The sequence below is a fragment of the Strongylocentrotus purpuratus genome, unplaced genomic scaffold, assembly GCF_000002235.5.
Source record: "Strongylocentrotus purpuratus isolate Spur 01 unplaced genomic scaffold, Spur_5.0 spur5_scaffold_4, whole genome shotgun sequence".
Lineage (NCBI taxonomy): Eukaryota > Metazoa > Echinodermata > Echinoidea > Camarodonta > Strongylocentrotidae > Strongylocentrotus > Strongylocentrotus purpuratus.
The window spans coordinates 3296825-3319567 of NW_022145610.1; the positions used below are offsets into that span (position 1 = coordinate 3296825).

The following is a 22743-nucleotide window of genomic DNA, read 5'->3' on the forward strand; positions in this document are numbered from 1 at the left end:
GCAATCTCTCCCTAAAAAAAAAAAACACAACAACATCTGGGTATATAGGTAGGACTGAATTTTTCTCTCTAAACATAAACAAAGTAACAATTATTACTGATCTTATACTATGTGCTGATGGCATTTCATCTACTTATTTAAACATGCTAACTCTCTCAGCCTTAACGGCTGTTTTCAGAAAATCCGTGTGAACTGAATAACAATATACAAATTATAATACAAACAAAAGCCAGTATTACAAAAAAATATTAAAAACATAAACATAATGCAAAATAAACGAATCAAATCAAAACAAAGGTGATGAAGAATAAGAATAAGAATAGGAACCAAACACTGAACAAACAAACAAAAGAACAAGAAGAAACACAACATCAATAAACAAACAAACACATATCAGAGGATCCCCGGGGAGCAGGACGTACGTTACTCAAACGCACAAGTTGGATGAAATCAAGCAAATTATATTATTTTCATTCGGCTGAAGGCTCGAACTATTCAATTAATTTTTTCCATACACGATTCGGCGTAAATAACTGAATGACAAGCTCTGGAAAAAGAAAGAAAAGAAAATCATTAGTGACGAACAACAACATCAAAACCCCCCTCCCCCACCCCCATCCATCTCTCTCTCTCTCTCTCTCTCTCTCCCTCTATTCCCTTTCATCAGAATAATGTCTATCGTGATTATGGTAATCGCCTATTTTACACTTCTATTCGCCAAGCTGAGAGAAAACAAGATGTTAGACAAATTGTGGAAACCACGAAAGCATTCGTTCATTCATTCATTGTTATTGTATTCTTTCTATTATTGACTAAACCCGGTGGCCATTATTACCGCAGCGTCTTACAACAAATCCGCCCACGAAATGAATATTCATGAGTACACTCCATGGAAACGCGCTAGTTGGATGTCATCAAGGCAGTAAGGCCACAGACGAAGTGGCTGGTATTTTTCACTAAAAACGTAATATTAGGAAATAAAAATGACATCAAGAGAAGACACCAAATCGTACCTTTCTCGGAGGGAGATACCTCAGCTTTTTGAGGTGAGTTTTCACTTTATATTGATATTTCATTAATTTTAACTGCCTTACAAATGTTCGTAATTCACCCCGTTATGCGATTATGTAGTCCCACATACTGGAAATGCGGATGTGGCTGGGGAAGCTTACGCATGATTGACTCGAGTCTCGATCGAGTCGTCAAGTCTGACAATAGAGTTGAGAACTTGTCTTGAGACTGTTGGCTCGTTGATTGTCGACGTCTAAAGCGTAATTTTACAAGTAGACTTTTATGTAGGGGGTCTACATCAACTACATTCACCTTGCACTGGATACCATGGCACAGTTTTTGATTAATTACCCTAGATCTAGATCTATAACCAAAAAAAAGTCCCCCCAAAAATGTCATCTCTCAGTCTCAGTCTCAGTCTCAGTCTCAGTCTCAGTCAATGCAATGTCTTCAAATCCAAATTAAAAACATATTTGTTCAATTGAGAGATTCTGTTTTGTAGAATTTAGTAAAAAAGGAGCTATGAACTAGCACAGCTGAATAGATCTATATTTTGTATACAAATTACAAGCTGCGCTATAGCTATAGATCTAGGCCCGTAGGGTCTAGGCCTATCATTAATGTAAGTTTTCTGGTACAAGTAAAAGAGTTTTATCCCACACCGCTGCCACCAGAAAAAATGTGAGTTTCTGGTATTCTACAATAATAATTCATAGGCAATTTCAACAAACCCACTCAAGAACAGACACATTCGCGAACTCCTACTACTAGTACTACTGAGAACAGTGCGTGATTGGAACCAGCTTAAACCGAAGACTATCGCCCACACCGACCCTGTCAAATTCAAAATAGACTCTCTAGCCCTGCATTTGGAATTATATTTTCTACATAGTGTAGACTCTATGCTATATTCATTTTTCTTTAAGATCTACATCAATACATGTAATTAATTATTTATTATTGTTATCATTCCTTTATATATATTGTAATGTTATTAGATCTAGCCTAGGCCTACATGTAGATTAGTATTTTTAGTATTTATAACTATTGTTACATGATGACAATAATAATAATAATAATAATAGCCTAATAGTCCACTCCAATTTTAAAAAATTATTATTGATAATAATATTATCAATATTATTGTTAATTTTTATAGTATTATTGTTATCATTATTATCATCATCATCATCATCATCATCATCATCATCATCATCATCATCATAATCATCATCATAACTAACAATCATAATTGAGGGTTAATCGATACCATATCTCCATTCCTTTTTCAGAGTCTCATGACAGGGCTGATGTACAACAAGCCTGAGAACCATGTAGAATACATGCTCAATTGTCTGCAGAAGGTCCAAGGTAGCCCAGAGAAGACCAACGCTGTCAAATGGAACACATTTGTGGAGAACGTAAAGCGGACCCCCAGTCCCCTGCCACCAATCCAGCTCGACAATGGAGCGAGGCAGCCTACATTCACTACAGGTCAGTCTCATATCATATCATATGAACCTTCAATTTCAATTTCAATTTATTTGTGTTTCCAACAAAACATTACAAATCAATTATAAACATTTACAACAATTTAGGAATACATATTGGAAATAGAGGGGTCCACTAAACAGCAATGGGTGTACAAGTTTGGACACCTCAAATGATACTTAGGAATAATGACTAATTAAAATGAACAAGTCCGTAACTACAAATAAGGGGAAAAAGGAGAGGATGACAACAGAGACGAATCAGGAGAAGACAGTATTTCACATGACAAAGATCGGAGAACACGGTCATAATACAAAGAGTATAAACATTGCCCCCAAAAAAAGGTGAGTGATCAGGGGTACAAAACATAATACAAAATAATGAGCTGCATGTGGGGTTGAGAAGAAGATAAGTAAAGAGAAACCTTATGGATTCGGGATAAAAACAAACAACTACATACGGCTTGGGTATTTTTTACTTTTCTATGAAGAATGTAAAGAGAAGGTAGTGCTGACTCAAATCACCTATTTGGATTATCAATGATTTAGAATTAAGTGCCATTTCTTGCAAGTACATGTACTGTAAGTGTATATCACACAGAAATATAACCTTTGTTGTGAAATCTACCATATTGTTGGTTTCGCTGCAAAATAGCATTACATCATTATAGCACATGATGTATATCGTTTTCATGCTCATTTGGAGTTACATTAAAAGAAATATGTTCATTATTTTTTTCAACCAGCTCTTGGCTGTTAATCGTCTACACCTTGCAGTGTGTTTGTATTCCCCATTACCTAATGTACATGTGTATTTAATGCTCCTTAATACATACAAACCACAATCAATACTATTGATTAGTTCCCCAAGGGTGGAAAAACTCCCTCTTTGTGAAAAGCAGAGGAGTGGCTGTGAAGAAAAAAAGTTAAATAGCCTCTTAAGGACCATTTAAGTGTTGCTAAAATCCATTCTCTCTTAATCGTTTGTAATGATATACATTTTTCATCTGCAAATAATTTGTAATAATGTAGAAATAAAAGCAATTTGAATTTCGGCTTGAAATTTTGTCTTTTTTTGTTCTCACCTTTTCTCTTTAGAACCGAGCCTTGCAGATATGAAGAGATTAAGCCCCCTGCCTCCAATTTCTCCTAAACCAAATCTGGCCCATGTACGAATAATCTTGGTCATTGGTAAGTTACTTATTATTATTCTATGTCGTGTTTAAAAATTGTACTAAATTTTCTGCTTTAGTAATTTTGCTTGCACATTTTCTTATTATGGACCTTAAACAATTGTTATGATTGGAGTCAAAAGAAAGATACAACCTTTTAGAACATTGTAGATTATGTGCATGTTGGATAATTAATTCTAATTATCTATGTGTTAAATATGTGGAAATATTGAATGGATGTGATTGTCAAGATGAATGAAAAAAAGGGAAATAAATACTAAACCGCCATACATACAGTGGGGTACTTTTAAGAGACAACATGTATACCTTATGTATTTCAAAAAGAAATTGCCTGTTATCACAGATTTCTAAGCCTCGTATGCAAAGCTAGCTATTTGACATTTAAGAAACTGCCTTCATGTACTCAATACTTTTCACATGGTTAAATGCCCACACACACATAATTCACTGTTGACTTTTTAATAATCCTTGGAACCACCACTGTGCGCTCCACTGTGTGGTTGCTTAGCAACAGTGGCAGCCAAATAGAAGGCAATTGAAGGCATTTAACTGTAAGATTGAATAGGTGCATGTACAAAACATGTGGATGCATTGTTAGGCAATAATAACTTACAATTTAAATATGTCTTTAGTAGGCTCCATTGAATAGCAATTCCTACTATTTTTATTGAGAGAGGGGGAGGGGGGTGGTAAACAAATTTAAATTCAAATTCAAATTTTATTGATTTCAATCCAAACAGATAGATGTAGGATCATTCTCATTATTATTTTGTCAATTTTGTGTATACATTGGATAACAAATTTCAAAATTATAGTGTAACTTACAGTTGTAGATAATTGAGTGTAAGAGTAAAAATAACAATAACCTGGAATGACTCAAATTAACATACTACTGCATGTCTCTTCTGATATATAATATAGGGATGAAAATAAATTATATTACTCATAATACTTTTTAATTTGTTTCCCCTTTTTTTTCAAATAAAATATAACAAACAAAAATACAACATGTTAGTAAGACAATAAACATATATGTTTTATGATCACCAATCCCTCCTCACAAGATGACCCCGACAACTCGACCGTATTCCAAATCCAAACTCGTGGGAGACAGTGCAGCATGGGAAGACTTTTTTACAATACTAAATTACATCAAGATTAATAATAATGGTAAAAAGCAATCAATGATCTACTAATTTCATATATGGTCGTATTTCTATCATGTAATTTGATGTTGCAAAGTCAAAATATATTAATAGTATAAAGATAAACAGCCATGTAAACATGTATTGTCTATTTACTTTATGTTTTTGCCGGAACACCATTTTGAGTTGTTTGATGAAGATGTAGATATGCTGCATACATTTTAGTTTACAATGGGTACTTGGGTAGTGTATTTGCTGACAGCACAGATATGATTATGACAGAAGAGATATGACTATGGACATCCCTGTTTGTTTGCAGATCTGAAATGTTACATGGGTATCTTTGCTTCAGATTCTGAAACAAAACCCTTGATTTAGCTCATGCTGCATTCATAATTATAAACCTTTAGGTCAGTCTGGAACCATGACTTTTACAAGCCGATCACTTGTCTGGTTATCAAGATATATATGATTGGAAATAAAAATTTCAAAAGTTTTCCTAATGGTTTTTATAACACTACAATCTATTGGGGAAAAATGAGTACGGTAAAAACGGTTACTCAAAGATTTTAATTTTGGGGGCACTTTGTGATCATTTTGAAGCGCAATTTTTTTTAGGGCTTCAATACCATATTACACTGATAACAAGTAGGGCCATGCATCTCAGATTTAACATTGTTAAACAATGCCTTTAATATTGGGAGATCTTATTTTTCACTCAAGATGAATTAGGAATGTGTGTTGTTGATCCATTTTAGTGATATTGATATTTGAACTTCTCTTAATCAATACAAATCCCCTTTGATTTTTCATTTGCCTGTCTTTTACTTAGTCTGACAGTATACCTAAGTGACCTAAGTCTGACCTTCTCTCTTCTGTTTTTTAATCTTTGTCACGTTTCTGTCTGTCACTTATCCTTCCTTTCTTTCTATTTCTCTCTCTCTGTTTCTATTAATTTGTATTTTCTTCTATGTCCTCTCTTTCTCTCTTCCTCCCGCTCCCTCTCTTCTTTTACAATCCTCAAATCCTCAAATTCTCTCTTGCTTAACTTCCCTTTTCCTTTTTCCTTATACAAAAAATAATACATCCTTAATCCTCCCAAAATTCTTATTTCTTTAACATTTTGACTACCGTTACTTTTATTTATGTTTCTCCTTAGAGCTAATTTTCTTTTTTGCCATCTTTCATGATTTTATACTTTATATATTATATTCATCTTTTCCCTTTACCTCTAATCACCCCTCTCTCTCTGACATTTCATGAATTTTGCTTAAAATTCTCTATTTTAAAAAATGTCACCCTCTCTCTCTCCCTCTTTCTCTCATTTGCAATCAATCCATGATAAAGACCAACCTGCTTATTTCATTGCCCTTTTTTAATCAATATATTTTAATCATGACAAAAAGGAAAGGTACAATATTTAACACTATTTAAAACAACCCCAAGGTTATTGTGCTTCTTGTAGGCATGGAGTTATTCATCCATGGTTAATTTCATGCTTTCATAATTTTATTGCAGAAAAAAAAAATTGCAGGTGAAATTTGTGTCACTACAGGACGTCAAATTAATAAGATTACAGTTGCCCTTGGAAAACAATTTTTATGTACATTTATGTACAACACATAATTGATGGATTATTGCATTATTGAGTTGTCCCTTTTCACACAAACACACTCTCTCTCCGTTTGTCTATTTTTTCAATTTCTCTCTCTACCATTATTCTGTCTATCATTTGTTCTCTCACTCCCTCACTCAACCTCTCTTTTTCTCTCTCTCTCTCTTTCTCTCTCTTGCTCTTTCTCTTTCTATCTCTTTCTCTCTCTTAATCTATCTCTCCCTTTCTCTCTCTTAATATATCTGTCCCTTTATCTATCTCTCCTTTCTCTCTCTTAATCTATCTCTCTCTTTCTCTCTTCCCCTCTCTCTCTCTCCCTCACTCACTCAACCTCTCAATCTCTCTCTCTCTCTCTCTCTCTCTCAATCTCCCCCTCTCTCTTTCTCTTTCTCGATCCCCCTCTCTCTTTCTCTCCAACGTACTAATTAAGAAGAGATAAGTAGAGGTACAGGGTACATATTGTGGTTCAGAGAATTAGTGACCAGACTGGTCCATAAGGTACAGGGTTCAAGTCTCTGCCACATTAAAATCATCTGGAAATGCCACACTTGTACACATGGAAATGGTACTGGTAGGGAGAAATTCCTGTAACCAGGGATGCTAGCTTCCAGGATTTTGCCAGATTTCAAGTCCTCACACCTCTCTGTAGTCTGTTACATGTACATATTCTTTTAAAATACTTTGTTAATTGTACACGATGCATGTGCCTTCAAATGTCAGGGTCTCTTTTTCAAGCTATTTTGATATAATAGCGCAGTATACATGTAAGTGCATTTGACCATCATCATAATTGCTAATTCAATTATGATTTAATCCGCTTTGCTCTTTACTCGTATCAGGCGGGCCTGGCAGTGGAAAGGGCACGCAGTGTGCAAAGATAGCCGAGCGTTACCAAGGCTACATCCATCTATCGCTGGGGACGGCTTTGCGGAGGAAGGTTGCTAAGTTCTTGGAAGACGATTCATGGAAGAGTGTGGCTGACCTGATCAAGACAGGAGGGCTAGTTAAAGATGTGAGATATATACAGTCAAACCTGCTTTAGTGACCACCTGTATAGAAAGACCACCTGTCTACAAAGACCACAGTTTCACTTGAAAATGGTTTCTCATTGAAACATGTACTAAAGGAACCTGTACATGTACATAAAGACCACCTGCCTATAAAGACCATTTTCTTGTCTCCCATGGGTGGTCTTTATAGACAGTTTTCACCGTACATGTATTCCACTACTTGACGTCAAATTTATAAGATGCTTCTTCTGTCATACATGTGGAGATGGTCGTACGTTCACAGAAAAAAAAATGATCTGATGTTTGACAAAGTATTGTAAACTATATTAAAAGAGAAGTCTACTCTGATATATAAGTACATGCACATTGATTCAAATAAATCAGAATAAATGCAGGAGAAACAGATTATTGAAGTCTTAGGTAAGATTTTCAACATTTGATGAGTGCTTTTGTGATTTCCTTGGAAGAGGCCATCTGTGATCAAATATACATTGCATTAAAAATCAAAGCTTTTTGTAATCTGTATAATATTTGCCTGTAATCCATCAATCTATTTCTCTCATTTTTCTCATTTCGTGTATCAAGACCAAATTATTATAAGGCTATAATTCCTATTTCAAATTTGGAGTACTGGCCTAGTATTTCAGAGAAATTCCACTCATTTCTAATGATTGATATACAAATCAAAGGATGTTAAAAGATTAGCCGGCAATCTAGCATAAATGGTTTCAGAAAAAGGAAAATATTCTCAAAATAATTTTATGCAGAAACAAACTGAAGTTTTTTTCATCTTGTTTACTCAAACACAAGTTTTAAACAGCAAAAAATAAAAAATTTGATAGGTACTGAGGTCAACTGAAATATATAATTTATCAACTTAGTTTACCGGTATTTCAATAATCAATATTTATAGAATTTTGTATGTTTATTATGTGAAATCTATTCATGTTCAATGGTTTATAGGACGACACTTATGAGATCCTTCAACACAAGATCGAGAAGAAGTTGAAGAAATACCCAACGACTCTTGGATTCATCATTGAGGGTTTCCCACGAACCATGTCCCAAGCCAAGCTATTCCAGGATAAGGTAAATATAGTAGCCAAGAATTTGTTGATATATTTATATTTGTATTTGTGTGTTTTGGAACATTATTCTTTCTCCATTATGAATGCTGCTCAGTGTGCAAAATTCAGGAACCTTCCTCCCCCCCCCAAAGAAAAAAAAATAAGAAACTGCATAAAAGTTATGCCCATTTTTGTGTCGGCACAAAATGCTTTACAATGTAAAGCGCATAGAGACATACCTTGTATAATGCGCTATAGAAATATAATTTATTATTATTATATTATATTATACTTGTTTTCTATTAAGTATTTAAAAGACTTCATGATTCATCTTGATTCTTATGATCGGAGCCACCACTTACATCCGTGTTCACTCTCAAAGGGCAGAAAACGCCAGAAATATATACTTTATGCTAAACATCAAAGAAGCCTTTTTGGCAGACCCCCAAATGACTACATAATTTGCCAAATATAGATACATACATTCCTCATTACATGAATACAAATATTGTTCCTTCATGTTTAACTTTAAATTTCATGTACCGGTACTTTTTTATTTCCAGTTTTTCGAAAGAAAAAAGACAGCTTTTATTGGTCAAGATTATTGAAAACAAGATACAAACTTTTGCACTGCAAGAGTAAAAAGGATTTAATTACCATTTTGACCCCCCCCCCCAAAAAAAAATCATTTGACAGTTATGTAATTGAATTGCTATTTGTGACTTGATAGCCCCCTTTTTTTTTGGAAGACTCATGTGCTGACATGTTTAAAGGAACATGCACTCAAATAATAATGATAAAAAAGCCATTCTTGTATACTGAGTATAAATAACATTATGACTTAATTACTTCTACTTCTACGACGATACTCAGCAGGATCCATAAGTCAGGATGTATAGTGCTGAGGAATAAACTATCTAATTAATGTACAGTATGTACTTCAGACTATAAGAGGTTTGGATGTTATGACTTTAACTCGAAAGCTCTATTCTCTATTTTTAATTTTAACTCAGTACGGAACCCCCGACCTTGTCATCTCGCTGGACTGCGATGAAGTGCGTCTCAAGTACCGTCTTGAGAAGAGGAAGGATACTAGCGAGAGAGAGGATGATAAAGAAGAAGATGTGGTTGCTAGGCGACTGGAAGCTTTTAGGGAGCAGACGTTGCCCGTCGTCACTCATTACAACGCCAAGGATGGCCTTCTTAGAGGAGTAAGATGCCATCCAATTATATTCTTAAATTCAATTGCTTTAATATAGTTTAATTTAGGATTGTATTTTTATGTTTTCTTTGGTTTTTAGTAATATTAAATCACAATTAGTTTTTTGTCAATGATGAGGAGAGAGCATTCTCCATGATAGAATCTTATGTTCTTTAATAGTTAGGTTTTAGCTCATTTTACTTCAGAAAAATCTGCAACTTTTTTTTAAAGTTTTATTAATCTGTATGAATCTTTGTTTTGGATGCATCATTTTCATCTCAAAGTGCAGAAGAAAGTTGTTAACGTTCTTTGACAGCTGAATGATAATAGTAATAATAATAATAATAACAGTGAAAATAATAATAATAATAATAATAATAATCGTCAAGTCTAAATGCTTTAAATTGTAATTGATGAGTGATGAAAATTCAGAAGAATATTTATTTGAAAGTTGAAATAAGTAATTCGAATTTAACATTCTTTTGTTGTTTTGTACAATATAATGGCAAGTGTTCCACCTCACCTTCCAATGGTCTATGTTTAATCTATATTATTATTATTATTGATGGTTATTTTGCAGGTAAATGCAGACCGGGATGAGGATGAAGTGTTCTTTGATGTTGCCAACATGATTGACAGTCTCTTCTTCTCACCCAAGACACCAGCACCACCAGGTAAGTCTGGTTATCAAGACTAAATAAAGTGACCTTGTATCAGCTGTTAACTGTATCTGCCCTTTCATTTGAATTCATATCTGATATCTGTTTATTTAGCTAACGTAACCTTATTATTATTTTGATATTGTTTTAATTAAATTGCGCATTAGGGCAGCTGGGCTAAAGCCAGAGTAACACTTTATAGGGGCATTGAGCTTCACCTGGGATTGTGCACAATATAAATGAAGCTATATTATTATTATTACCAGTAGTAGTAGTACTATTATTACTATTCCAGAGCTTTTTCATTATATGTTTTGCAGGGCCAGTTCATAAAGCGGGTACAAATATTTTTTTGAATTTTGTCTGTGGTTAACGGAATGATTTAAGATCAAAGATTCAAGATTTATTCAAACGTATCTAATTCATAACCAGTTTGGTGAATTAATTGTGAAAGTTTACAGATAAAAGACAAAATTTACAATACAGTATACAAATGTAACCAATTTACCATTAATATATGTACAGAATCAACAGATGGAAATACTAATAGCAATATGATTTTATAATCCAATTGTGTTATGTTTCTGTAATTTCATTAGGTTGAATAAGCTATTCAAACATGAATTATGCATGGTACAGACAATACAAGAGTGATTGATAAAGATTTGAACGAAATAATTTAATAGAATGACATCATCAAGTTATCAAGTTGGTTAAAGCAATTGTTATTCTTTGAATATATTGATATTTAATTGTAAATACAATAGAAATAATACAACCTGTTTTTGAAGCGTTAATAAATGAATGGCTGTAATGGCATGTACCATATCTTGAGATGAACTTTGTTTTGTTTTGTTTTGTTTTTAGGTACACCTGGGAAATCCAGTCCACTCCCTCCAATCAAAAGCCAGAAAGAAGATCAAACAAGTCAAGAGCAATCACAAGCAGAGGTAACTATAAGAGAAACATCCTTCATCTTTCTGATATGACTCACTGAGATTATTAATCCTAAAAGGGACGGGGTAGGGGATATCTGCATGGGTTTCACTCTCCTGTAATATATCCCCAATAACGTCTTAGATTTTTTTTTGCTCCATGTTTTCATAACTTTTAAGCCTTGAATTGGCGCATCTTTCGACGCCAAATTCATAACGTTCAAACTTTTTGCTGCACATCTAATTTGCAATCTCTGAGATACTAATACAGTGTACACACAAATTTTGTTATTACTTATCTCTATAAAGATAAATTATTGTAGATGTTTGTAAATGAAGTCTCAATATTTCATTTTCTTATTTTGGGGAATTCAGAAGCAATTATCAATGCAATTAGAAATAATGAAACATATTTAACTATTGCTTGAGATGAAGGTTTTAATTCAATTCATTTTTCTTTTCTTTATTTAATTCAGGCTGAAAAGGAAGCTCTCGTTGATGAAGCAGTTGCATTACTCAACAGTGGAGTTTCTGTGGATTGTAAGTTTATACATCTTTCTTTATTTAATTACCCTCTTATTGAAATTAATTAATTAAGTGAGAAAAGGAAAGACAAACATTTTTATGATAAATTAAATACAATTTCAACCAGTGAATTTATTGAAAGATTGTGTTGTGTTCGGATAAAATGATATACAGTTAACTTGCACAAAGTTGTATTTTTGTTGTTGGTAAAGCAAGAGAAATGAGAAGGGAGCAGAAGGATACATCGGAATAATAAATTGGTTATACAGTCAAACCTGCTTTAGTGACCACCTGCCTAGAAAGACCACATTTTTAGTTTCCCTTGAAAATGGTTCCTCATTACTAAAGGAACCTCTACATAAAGACCACCTGACTATAAAGACCACATTTCTTGTCTCCCTTGGGTTGTTTTTATAAACAGGTTTCACTGTAGCTCTTTTGATAATGTATTTTGTAATCCTTTCTTTCCTTGTGTTTTCAGTGGTTGTGGAGCCTGCTGTGGAGAAAGTTGATTCAAATGTAACAGGGGGAGGAGAAGATGGCAAATCAGAAGGTAATGAATAAATCATCATTTAGTTCTAATCTCTTTCACATACCAAAAAGTGCATTTGTATTTCATTTATTTGATCACAGTAGATATCTTCTCTCAATCAGCTAAAAGCTGTTTTTTCAGTTTTTTTCAAAGTTGGTTATCATCACCAAACTCTCCAGAATTCATTGTTGTAATCTATGTCAATAAATTAGTATCAATGTATTATCTTTTGATCTAGAAGGATCTGAATTACAAGATATACTTGAGCAGAAAGTTTAAAATTTCCATTTGAGTCAATTTCTAGTGCAGTACATTAATTGTGCTGTTAGTGAATGAGATTAAAATAATCAAAGATATTAAACTGGCAAAGCATACTTAGGCAAATGAATAATCACTATCTTTGTGTACCAATTGGCTATTTCTTGTAGATTTTTCATAACTTCCATTGACACTGTCTCATTTAATATACAATTAAAAAATAATAATATTGTATTCTATATTCCACAGTTAAATGTGCATGTAGCGAGACTTTGAATGTGCATGTAATTAAAAGCTATTTTTTTGTTTCATTTTTTTTCTTCAGTGGTAGAAGAAGCAATAACTGCAGAACAATCACCAGTGACAGGAGGTGATGATAGCACACTGCCCTCTACAGGTAGGTTTAAAACATTGTGGTCATGGTGACTATTGAAGGTAGATTTAATGGCAATATATACATGTAAATATACAGTATATAGCAGTATTGGTATATTTATGAAGACTATACAGATTTAGTTAATCATATTGATATTTGAAAATTGTTTAACAAAGGAATGGATAGACAATAGCAGATGCAGGTGAAATAGAAGGAGAACAGTATGCAAAAAGAAAGAGATGAAAAAGCAAGGAAATGAGAAATAAGGAGGAACAGGAACAGATGAGTTATATAAGGCATAGAAAGATTTATTTTGATAAACAAATATACTTTATTGATCAATCGGAGAGGAAGCATATTTACAAATAACGAGAAGTTAGGATACTACAGTTGTATTCCCAATTGCAGAGATCATGGAAATACAGAAATTGAAAAATGGCACATGCCTGTGATTCCTCTAACTTGTTTTCTTTTTGTGCTAAGATCCAAGGACTTGTCAATTAAAAGAATGCAAATGAGAAAACAAAAATACAGTAAGTATAGATATGTGTAATTTGAGTACCGGTATGTCCATTTTTATTTAGATAAATTTTGAATATTCATTAACATGTTTAATAACTACATGTTCCAATTGTTTTTATTGCAGATGGGAGCGCAGAAGCCAAGCTGAAAGATGCTAAGATCATTTTTGTTGTAGGTGAGTCAACTGCAAAGTTTATGCCACACATGTATAATAAAACCTGAAGTTAAAACTCTTGTGATTTGTTGCCTTCTCAGTGCATTGAAATATCATCTCCCACTTTTCACAAGAGTCTTAGTTTAGACAGCGTCACGGTCAAGCTAATGTTGGGAGGGGAGGGGGCATTCTGATGTGCAAATTAGTGTGTGTGCATAAGACTCTGTTCCTTTCCTGACCAATGTTTATATGTCTCTTTTTACACGCTGTATTGAAGGCAAAGTAAAAAGTTGTCAGAATGCACATAGGCCTAGTGTGTAGTAGATGATAACATCTATCGAAAGCCAAAAGGGTGTTAACGCACACACCTATTCAGAGAGTTTACGCCCTTTTGGTTATCAGTCAACAAATGTTTGAGAGAATACTTGGAAGAATATTTTAATATTACATTTGTATACAATGTAGATTTCATCCCGCTATTGCTGAGTGTGTCCAAAGTTGTGAAATGATGCATTCTATTTATCAATGACAAATTTGATTTTTCTGTTGCTATAGGGGGACCAGGCTCAGGCAAGGGCACGCAATGTGCAAACATTGTTTCCAAGTATGGCTTCACCCACCTGTCTAGCGGTGACCTCCTGAGGGCAGAGGTCGCGTCAGGGTCGGATCGGGGCAAGGAACTGACAGAGATCATGGAAAAGGGACAGCTTGTACCTCTGGTAAATAAGATCTTATCCATCATCAATTTTTTAATTTTTTTGTTGTTATTCCATTGAAAATTACATACATTAAGTTATTTTTAATCATATAAATAATAATTGATACTTTTATCGTGCAAATAATCATCATGCAAGGTGCTGAAGGCATTCTAATATTGCCTTGGTTCTGCCAGGCTACTGAATTTGGTGGTCAAAGCTTTCAAGGAATTCCTTCTTACCGGTACCAATTAAAACTTGGATGGAGAGTGGCAAATGTAGGTTAATGTCTTGCTTTATTGATGCCCTCATTGTCTCTTATTATGTAACTCTTAGAACTGGGAGGTCCTGGTTTTGAAAACAAGTTGATGCGCTAGTGCCCTTTGGTAAGGCATTAATCTTCATTACCAAGTCCCTCGGAGAGGAATTTATACAGCCGTCGATCCCCTGCATCCCTCAAAACAAACCAAACCATTTGTTTTACTGTATCTTATTTTAAAAATCCAGGATGTAGTGTTGGCACTGCTGAAGGAGAAGATGATCGCCAATGCTGAGACATCGACCGGGTTCTTGATTGATGGGTACCCTAGGGAAGTGGAGCAAGGAGCAGAATTTGAAAAGCAGGTAAGAATCAAACTTTATCTTCTTTGCTAAGAATTTGTCTGTTTCAAGACTGGTTCAACTCAGAGCTACCATGCATATAGTATAACAGCTGTTTGAAAAGATCATATTCCGGTAGTTGGCATTGCAGTAATGTTCACTGTTAGCTCTCTGTCTTCGCCTACAAAATAAACTGACTCCTGAGTTTGAAAGTGAGTCATTTCTTTCAAATGGTGATGAATATAGGTCAGTCCCCAAATGTAAATATATAATCATATCTGTTTGATTCAAGTCTGTAAAATTCCACTCATTGCACACAGTACACACACTCTCATGTTCACAGTCATTTGAGCTTTGGCATGATGAAAAAAATCTGTTTGTATTTTTCAAGAGTACTTTATTCTCTACCAGTATTTCAAAAGTATTATTCGTCTGTCTTGACTGTGATCTGATTATAGAGAATGTACATTCACATTTTGTTGTTGTTAGCTCTAGATAAGGAAGAATTTTTTTGTTTGGACTTAATAGTACTATTTCACAAGTAATATATTTGTCTTCACCAGTATCATTGATCTTATGATTGTGTCATACAGTTCTTAGATCTGACATTGCATTATGCTGCAAACATCTTAATTAATTGTTACTTGTACATGTATCATACACAAATATTATTTCAGTACTGATATCATTTGATGTACCAGTATTTCTAAAATATGTATGTAAATATTTATCTATATTTATGTTGTGTTGAGTTCCTCTTATCTCCACAAGTTTTATAAGCATATTATGAATCTATTCGTTCTGTCTGTGTTCAGATTGGAGAGTGCACGTTCACACTCTACTTTGAGGTGTCAGATGAGACCATGACAGCGAGGCTCTTGAATCGTGCAAAGACCAGCGGACGGGTCGACGACAATGAAGAAACGATAAAGAAGAGGCTGGCAACGTTCCATGAATCGACCAAACCTGTAGTAGATTGCTACACAGAGAAGGGAAAGCTCAAGATGGTCAGTGAGAGAGAGATAAACATTTTTTTTTCTTCCTACCCTTCCTTGAAAGTTGCTTAAAATTTGTAGGCTGGCTCAATATTTGTGATTTCATTTTGAGCTTTAAAAGAAATTACCATGTGAATGGGCAGAGAGAGGAAAACAAAATTGCACAGACTCTCCATTTTTATTGAATGATGTGTTGTTGTATAATACTAAAGATTCTTACAAGGAAAATAAGCATAAAATATGATTTAAAAAAATAAAATAATTGAAGATTGCAAAATAGATAGCGATCCACAATGACAATCTAGTTGCTATAAGAGAAGGAACAAATGATTGATCCTAACCTCTAGAACAATACTGTAATTTTACATCTTTTAAAAGTTCAGATCTACATTAGATGTTAAATTAAATTTCACTGTTGAAAATGGTGCATTTGTTTGTGACATATAGATGTACCTGTTGGGAAGCACATTTAGATGCAATATTAAAAATTTCTTAATTCCTTTGTAGGTCTCTGCTGAGGCAGGTTCAGAGGAGGTCTTCGTCCTGGTGAAGGAGATCTTCGATGGATGCGGTTTCAAGGCTCTAGAAGAACCCCAGACCACAGAGGAGGCTGCACCACCCACAGAGGATGCCACTGAAGCAACCGAAGCACCGGCTGAAGCACCCACTACAGGGGATGCACCGACAGAGGAACCAGCAGTCGAAGCAACAACTGACGCCCCTGCAGAGGCACAGGCCGATGCACCTGCTGTGGCACCAGCAACCGAAGAGGCACCAGCAGAGGCACCAGCAACCGAAGAGGCACCAGCAGAGGCACCAGCAACCGAAGAGACACCGGCAGATGCACCGGCAGAAGAGGCAGCACCTGCTGACGGTGCAGCGGAGACTGAGAAAGTGGAGGAGGCCAAGGCTCCTGCTCCCAAGGATTTCTTCTTTGTCGTTGGTAAGCATGATTGACCAAGTAAATCTTTGGAGATTCATTGATGGGTTGATCTTAGAAGCTTCATCATGACAATAACAAAGTTGATGGATGCCAGATAGATAGCAAATAGCATAACTTTAAAACATCAAAGCTGATGTTTCCAAGTAGAGAATGCAATTGGATTTCCTTAAAGTAGAAGTTCATTGATTTTAAATATTGATTTGATGTCGACATTCTAGAACCTGGTATCCTGGCAATTATAATTGAAATATGTATAATTTATTAGCCTCTTGTGCCATGGGGTGTATTGGGTGAGATTGTTCCTATATTGTATAAAGTAGGCATCAACTTTCCATTTTAGCATTAGTTTTTATGAGTTACATTGATTTACACGTAGGTGAAGAATTGTATTACATGAATTTGATTTGTCAATGCGCTCGGTAATCAATGGGCATAACCATATAATAACCAAAACATCAAACATTCTTTCTGAATGAAAATCTCCTTATTCTTTCTCCCCATAGGTGCCCCTGGCACCGGCAAGAAAGCCGTAGCCAAGGCCCTGGCCGAGAAGATGAACTTCAAGCACCTCTCTGTAGGCAGTGTCCTCACCGACTCCTCCAACCTTGATCAGGGAATGAGTGAGGCCATTGCTGCGGCTCTGGCTCAAGGATCACTGGTTGCTACAGGCATCCTTCTCAGTATCCTTGGGAGGGTGGTGGAGGCTAACAGCGATGCTACAGGGTTTGTCCTAGACAGCTTCCCCAAGTCAATGGAGCAGATTGTTGCCTTTGATGAATCGGTATGTAGAATTTGCTTTTGATATCAATGGTTTGTGTTGTGGATGAATTGGAAGCGAGGAAACTCTTAAAATCTTGACCTTCACTATGGCGACCACTCGCAAAACGATGCACATGGTTCAAGAACCCTGTAAATTGTTTATAATTTGAGGTCATTTCATATAGGGGTACGTTATTTAGGTGCCCTATTGAATAGAAAATGTAAGTCCTCAGTTATGCTGTTAACTTCCACATTGTCCTCAGGACGTTATATTTCTACCAAAATGTGTCCTTAAATATGTAATAACATACTATGAATGTGTATTATGAGTCCTCAATTTACACCAGCTGTTTATTTTCTTACCATGAAGACAGGTCCTGTGTGGCATGTGTTCCTTTTGCGAAAGTTGGAATTCTGAAGCTCTACTTTCTTTCATGATTGTTATAATGCTGATATCAGTCAAGCAATGACATAAACTATTTCCCCCTTTACTTCAATGACTAATTCTATGATTCTTTCTTAGTAGATTAAGTAATATTTTCAGTACCATCTTTGTAAAGCACATTCAGAAGTGCCTGTATGGATTATAAAATCATAATTGATCATTGTTGGTACTCTGGTCTCGCTTTCACAGAAAATTGGCAGGGTGACTGGCTTCATTCACCTGGATGGCACCCGAGAGGAGGCCGAGGAGAGCTTGAAGGGGAAGAAGGAGGCAGGAGAACGGGGAGAGGAGACAGAGGAGGTCGCCAAGAACAAGATGGATGCCTTTGAGAAGGAGGCTCCTGCAGTGGTGGAGCATTACGAGAAGAACAACATCCTCAAGAAGGTAAGCCTATCTTTAATCCTTGATGGCGCATTAATTAAGAAAAGTTATTAGTTTATCATAATTAAGACATCAAATTAATGTCATCCCCTTGAACTGTAATGGTTTAGACGACAAATTATTTCATATCTGGGCCCATATTGACATTAACTTGGAATTAACATTTTGTCCACAATTGTTTACCTAATAAGTGTGGAGGCTTGTCTACTTGCCAGTCATTTTATACTTGTGTATACTAAGTGCTGTTTTATCTGGAGTTATCTCTTTACAGAAATACTATTGAAGCTGATTCTTTGAATTTAGTATACTGGCATGGAACTCCAAACAAACAGAGTGCAAGATATCTTTTGATGATTGTCCTATTTCACACTTGTTTACACATAGGCAGCAAACGCTACAGAAAAACTACCACAGCAAAACGTCATGAGATAAGAAAAAAAACCCTGAAAGCCTGATATGTCATTTTATCAAGTGTCGTTTTGTCTGATACAGTCAAACCTTCTTTAGTGACCACCTGTCTACAAAGACCACATTTTTTGTTGCCCTTGAAAGTGGTGTTTCATCGAAACATGTAATAAAGGAACCTGTACATAAAGACCACCTGCCAATAAAGACCACTTTTCTTGTCTCCCTTGGGTGGTCTTTATAGACAGGTTTCACTGTATTGGCAAATTAGCAGTGTTCATATTATATTGTCAAATTAATGGAAGTCTTCTTGTCTCTTTGCTTCTCTTTCCAGTTTTCATTCAAGGAGGTTGCTAACGATCTTTCAACCGTCCTCGATGCTGTGTCAGCCTTAAGTGGGGAATAAGCCTTGTCCCTGGCCCCTAATACCACTTTATATTTTCATCAAATTGGCAACTTTTATATATTTTTTTATTTCTATAATGTTGTATATAATATTTAAATGAAAATTGTGTTTCTTAAAGAAAATAAATGGACATCATCTTTTAAAAATTAAAACTATTTGTATGGAAACTTGTAGATTTTGTAGCTTTCAATGTTGACTCTTAAAATGAAAAGATTTTAATCTTTATGTATTTCTTTTGAAATTCCTGGCATCAAACAACATCAGGTAGTTCAACAAATCTATCTGCTACATTTTAACGGCTCTCAATAAAAATTCAATTTTTCAGGCACAAAAAATGTGGACTGTGTTCCTTGATGGGTTTAACTCTTTTAACTTTATTCTTCTTTCTTTATAATCTATACCACATTCCTGCTGCAGAACAGATACAAGTACATTTTGTTGGTGTTTTTGCCAAAGTGTTCCAATTCGCTCTGCTCTTCACAATTTTGGAAAGAGTTTTCTTGTAGTATGTCAAAACATGAAGAATCCTCTGCTCTGTGTTGATTAATGCTGCAAGCTTTTTAGAGGGAGTTTTCAAATGAACGAACAAGGAATTGGGTGTGTTTTTGTAATCGAAGAGTAAGCAAGGGTTATTAATTGGAGTTTGGATGGATTTAATCGTTATACATGTAAATGATTGGGAAAAGAGTACATGATTTTAATCATTGCAGAATTTTTTTTTTTTCTTGAACTTTTTTTTGTTTAAAAAAAAAAAAATGTTTTGTAGCCAGCACCCTTGAGGACAGCAGTTAGTTAACTGAAGAGGAGACCCTATTGAAATAAAATGGAAAACAAATCAATATGTAAATATCGTGTTGTAGATTTTTGATGTACATGTATATGAGGTACTCTAATTATTTTTATTGTTTAACTGTGAACAAGGAGATTTATGAAGATGTACAGATCTGAATTGCTTTATACATGTACCAAAGTATCAGATTTTGGATAACAAATTAATTGATTCATAGAATTTTACTAATTTAGAATAAAAATGAGCATGCATGTGTATATATTCAATGCTATCATTGTGTAAGGTATATTACTTTATGAATCAAGTGTAAAATATATGGAAGTATATTAGTATAAAGATGTTAAAGTATATGAAATATTGCCCTTTTGGCTCCAAACAGACAACATGCATATATCACTTCAATATTGAGTTACTGTCCTGATGGCTCATAACACACTCTAAAACAATGTACAATGTGTTGTCATGGAAACTCCTGATAGTAATAACATTGCCAAGTTATATACCGGTATCGTTCGTAAAGAGATGAGTTTTATGACATTATATTTTTCTAAAATGTATTTTGCACGTGAGAGAACCTTCTCTAAACTACCACATCAAATTTATTGTAAAAACAATATGAAATATGTTGTAAAAACTATTGTAATTGTTGTGATGTGTGTTGATGTGACTAATAAGGTCCCTTTTTTTCTCATTTGTGAATTTAAAGAAAATGTGTAGGTATCATAGCTCAATGTAAATTGTTGGTTAAAACCGTCCTTGCAATTAATTAAAATGTAGATCGATGTTTACATAGGAATTACCTGTACAACAGAATGTATCATATTTTGGGGGTAAAATATATACATTTTATTACAAGCTTACTGTGACAGGAAAAAACAAAATACAAATCTATATAGTACTGAATATTTGTGAATAGTCACCACAATTCTGATATTCATCTTTGATCTTGTAATGTTCCATCCAAATTCATCGCTGCCTAGAAATTATTTTGGAAAAAAGAATTGACAAATTTGTGTGTGAATTTTTCATCATGTTTGTGTGTGCATATTTGATATGCATATTTCTTGAAAGAGAATAGGATTTTCAACTAGTTCAAAAGTTTGGACCAATAATAGAATCCAGTGTCAAATGTATAAGAGAGGTAATAAAGGTATATTTTATTTTTCAGCAATAAAATTTGGGATGTGTAGGGTATCGTAATACTTTTTGTGATTTTTTGGATTTCATCAAAATTGCATTTTGATGTCTTTTTTAAAAGGTGTGTTTCTTTGTGTGTAGTGTGTAGATATACACTTGTACGAGCAATACATATACATAGTTCTCTAAACATCTGTGAAAACAGGTTGAAGAAAAAGTCCTTTTACAGAAAAAAAAAACTGTTGCTTGTTGACTTTGACTGAAAGTGCCACTATCAAGTGGCTAAATTATCAATGTGTACTGTTAATTCATACCAATGGTAAAAATTAATCTTGTTTACAAGTAAATTTAAATGTTTTTATAGAATACAGGATAGTTTTCTTTTTGCCCAAACTCTTCTTTGGAAGTTGTTTTAGTCAGCTGTAGATAATAGTTTTCCACATTTTAACCAGACCTAACTAGCATATAGTGTATTGAATATATTTCTTTTCTTACAATTAGGGAAGTGCTGTTGCTACATTGTTTGTTTTAAGGGATTCTAAGTTTAAGGATTCTAACCGTCACTGCCACCCAACACCCATGTTCCCTCCCCCATACAGGTATCTGTATATAATGTACAAATTCAATTCTCAGGAGATAAATACATGTCCTTAATGTTGTAGTATATTCTTTTTGAACATGCATGTATCAATTATTTGTCAGATGGTTATAGATCATCCATGTTCATTTTTCAATTTTAAGTTGAGCTTTAATTAAAAATATTTGGGAACCCTCAAAGAACACTATAAAGAAAAAAAGCTGCATAATTTGTTTCCTACAGTTTTAAAGTATACTAGATTTTGATACATATTCATTATAAACCAATATTACTTTGTACCTTAAAAGTTGATTAATCATTGTTTATTATTAGAAACAACTTTTGCATAGATCAAACATAATAATAACCTTTCTTTTTTGTAAATATTTTGTAAAATAATAATCGTGGAACAAATAGCTGATGAAATTATAATTGCACCATGTTTGTTTACTATCCAATGCAACTAGCTATACTGTCTTTTTCTCACAGAATTAACATTGTGTAACCTGTAATGATTTAGAATTCTTTCTTTCTGTTTTTGTATATTTATTCAACTGTCAATTCATGCAAAGTGTGGCACGTACTTGAAATATGAAATAAATTTATTAGCAACTGCAGAAATCTTGTGATGTGTCTTTATGTAGTACTTGCATGTCAGTGTTAATATAGTTTTATATTGGATTCATCCACTCCTAGCTTTGATCAGCTTGTAGTCAGGTCGCACTTGCACATGCACTTTCACTGCACCCACTTGATCAATTTCGTGTGTACAACTATATTTTTGAGAGTTTGCCGCTATTCTCTCGAGGCCGCCATCGATTTCAAGCTTACCGCTCATGATGGCGGTCTCCTGCATTTTCTGTAATTTATCTTTCTTTTTTTTTCTTTTTTTTCATTGAAATTACATTTGTGTTTGT

At 34.3% G+C, this 22743-nt stretch overlaps 1 protein-coding gene across 1 annotated transcript; it reads left to right on the forward strand.

Annotated features, from left to right (window-relative positions):
- Positions 1 to 657: 657 nt before the first annotated feature.
- On the forward strand, positions 658 to 21651 carry LOC115929143 (adenylate kinase isoenzyme 5-like). The gene is made up of 19 exons (XM_030997457.1): positions 658 to 1046; positions 2304 to 2505; positions 3600 to 3692; positions 7294 to 7466; positions 8428 to 8553; positions 9545 to 9742; positions 10313 to 10406; positions 11259 to 11341; positions 11803 to 11866; positions 12333 to 12404; positions 12967 to 13038; positions 13664 to 13714; positions 14249 to 14412; positions 14896 to 15012; positions 15804 to 15995; positions 16491 to 16926; positions 17430 to 17707; positions 18320 to 18514; positions 19251 to 21651. The coding sequence occupies exons 1-19, from the start codon at positions 984 to 986 to the stop codon at positions 19320 to 19322; spliced, it is 2745 nt and encodes a 914-aa protein (XP_030853317.1). The 5' UTR covers positions 658 to 983; the 3' UTR covers positions 19323 to 21651.
- Positions 21652 to 22743: the final 1092 nt, after the last annotated feature.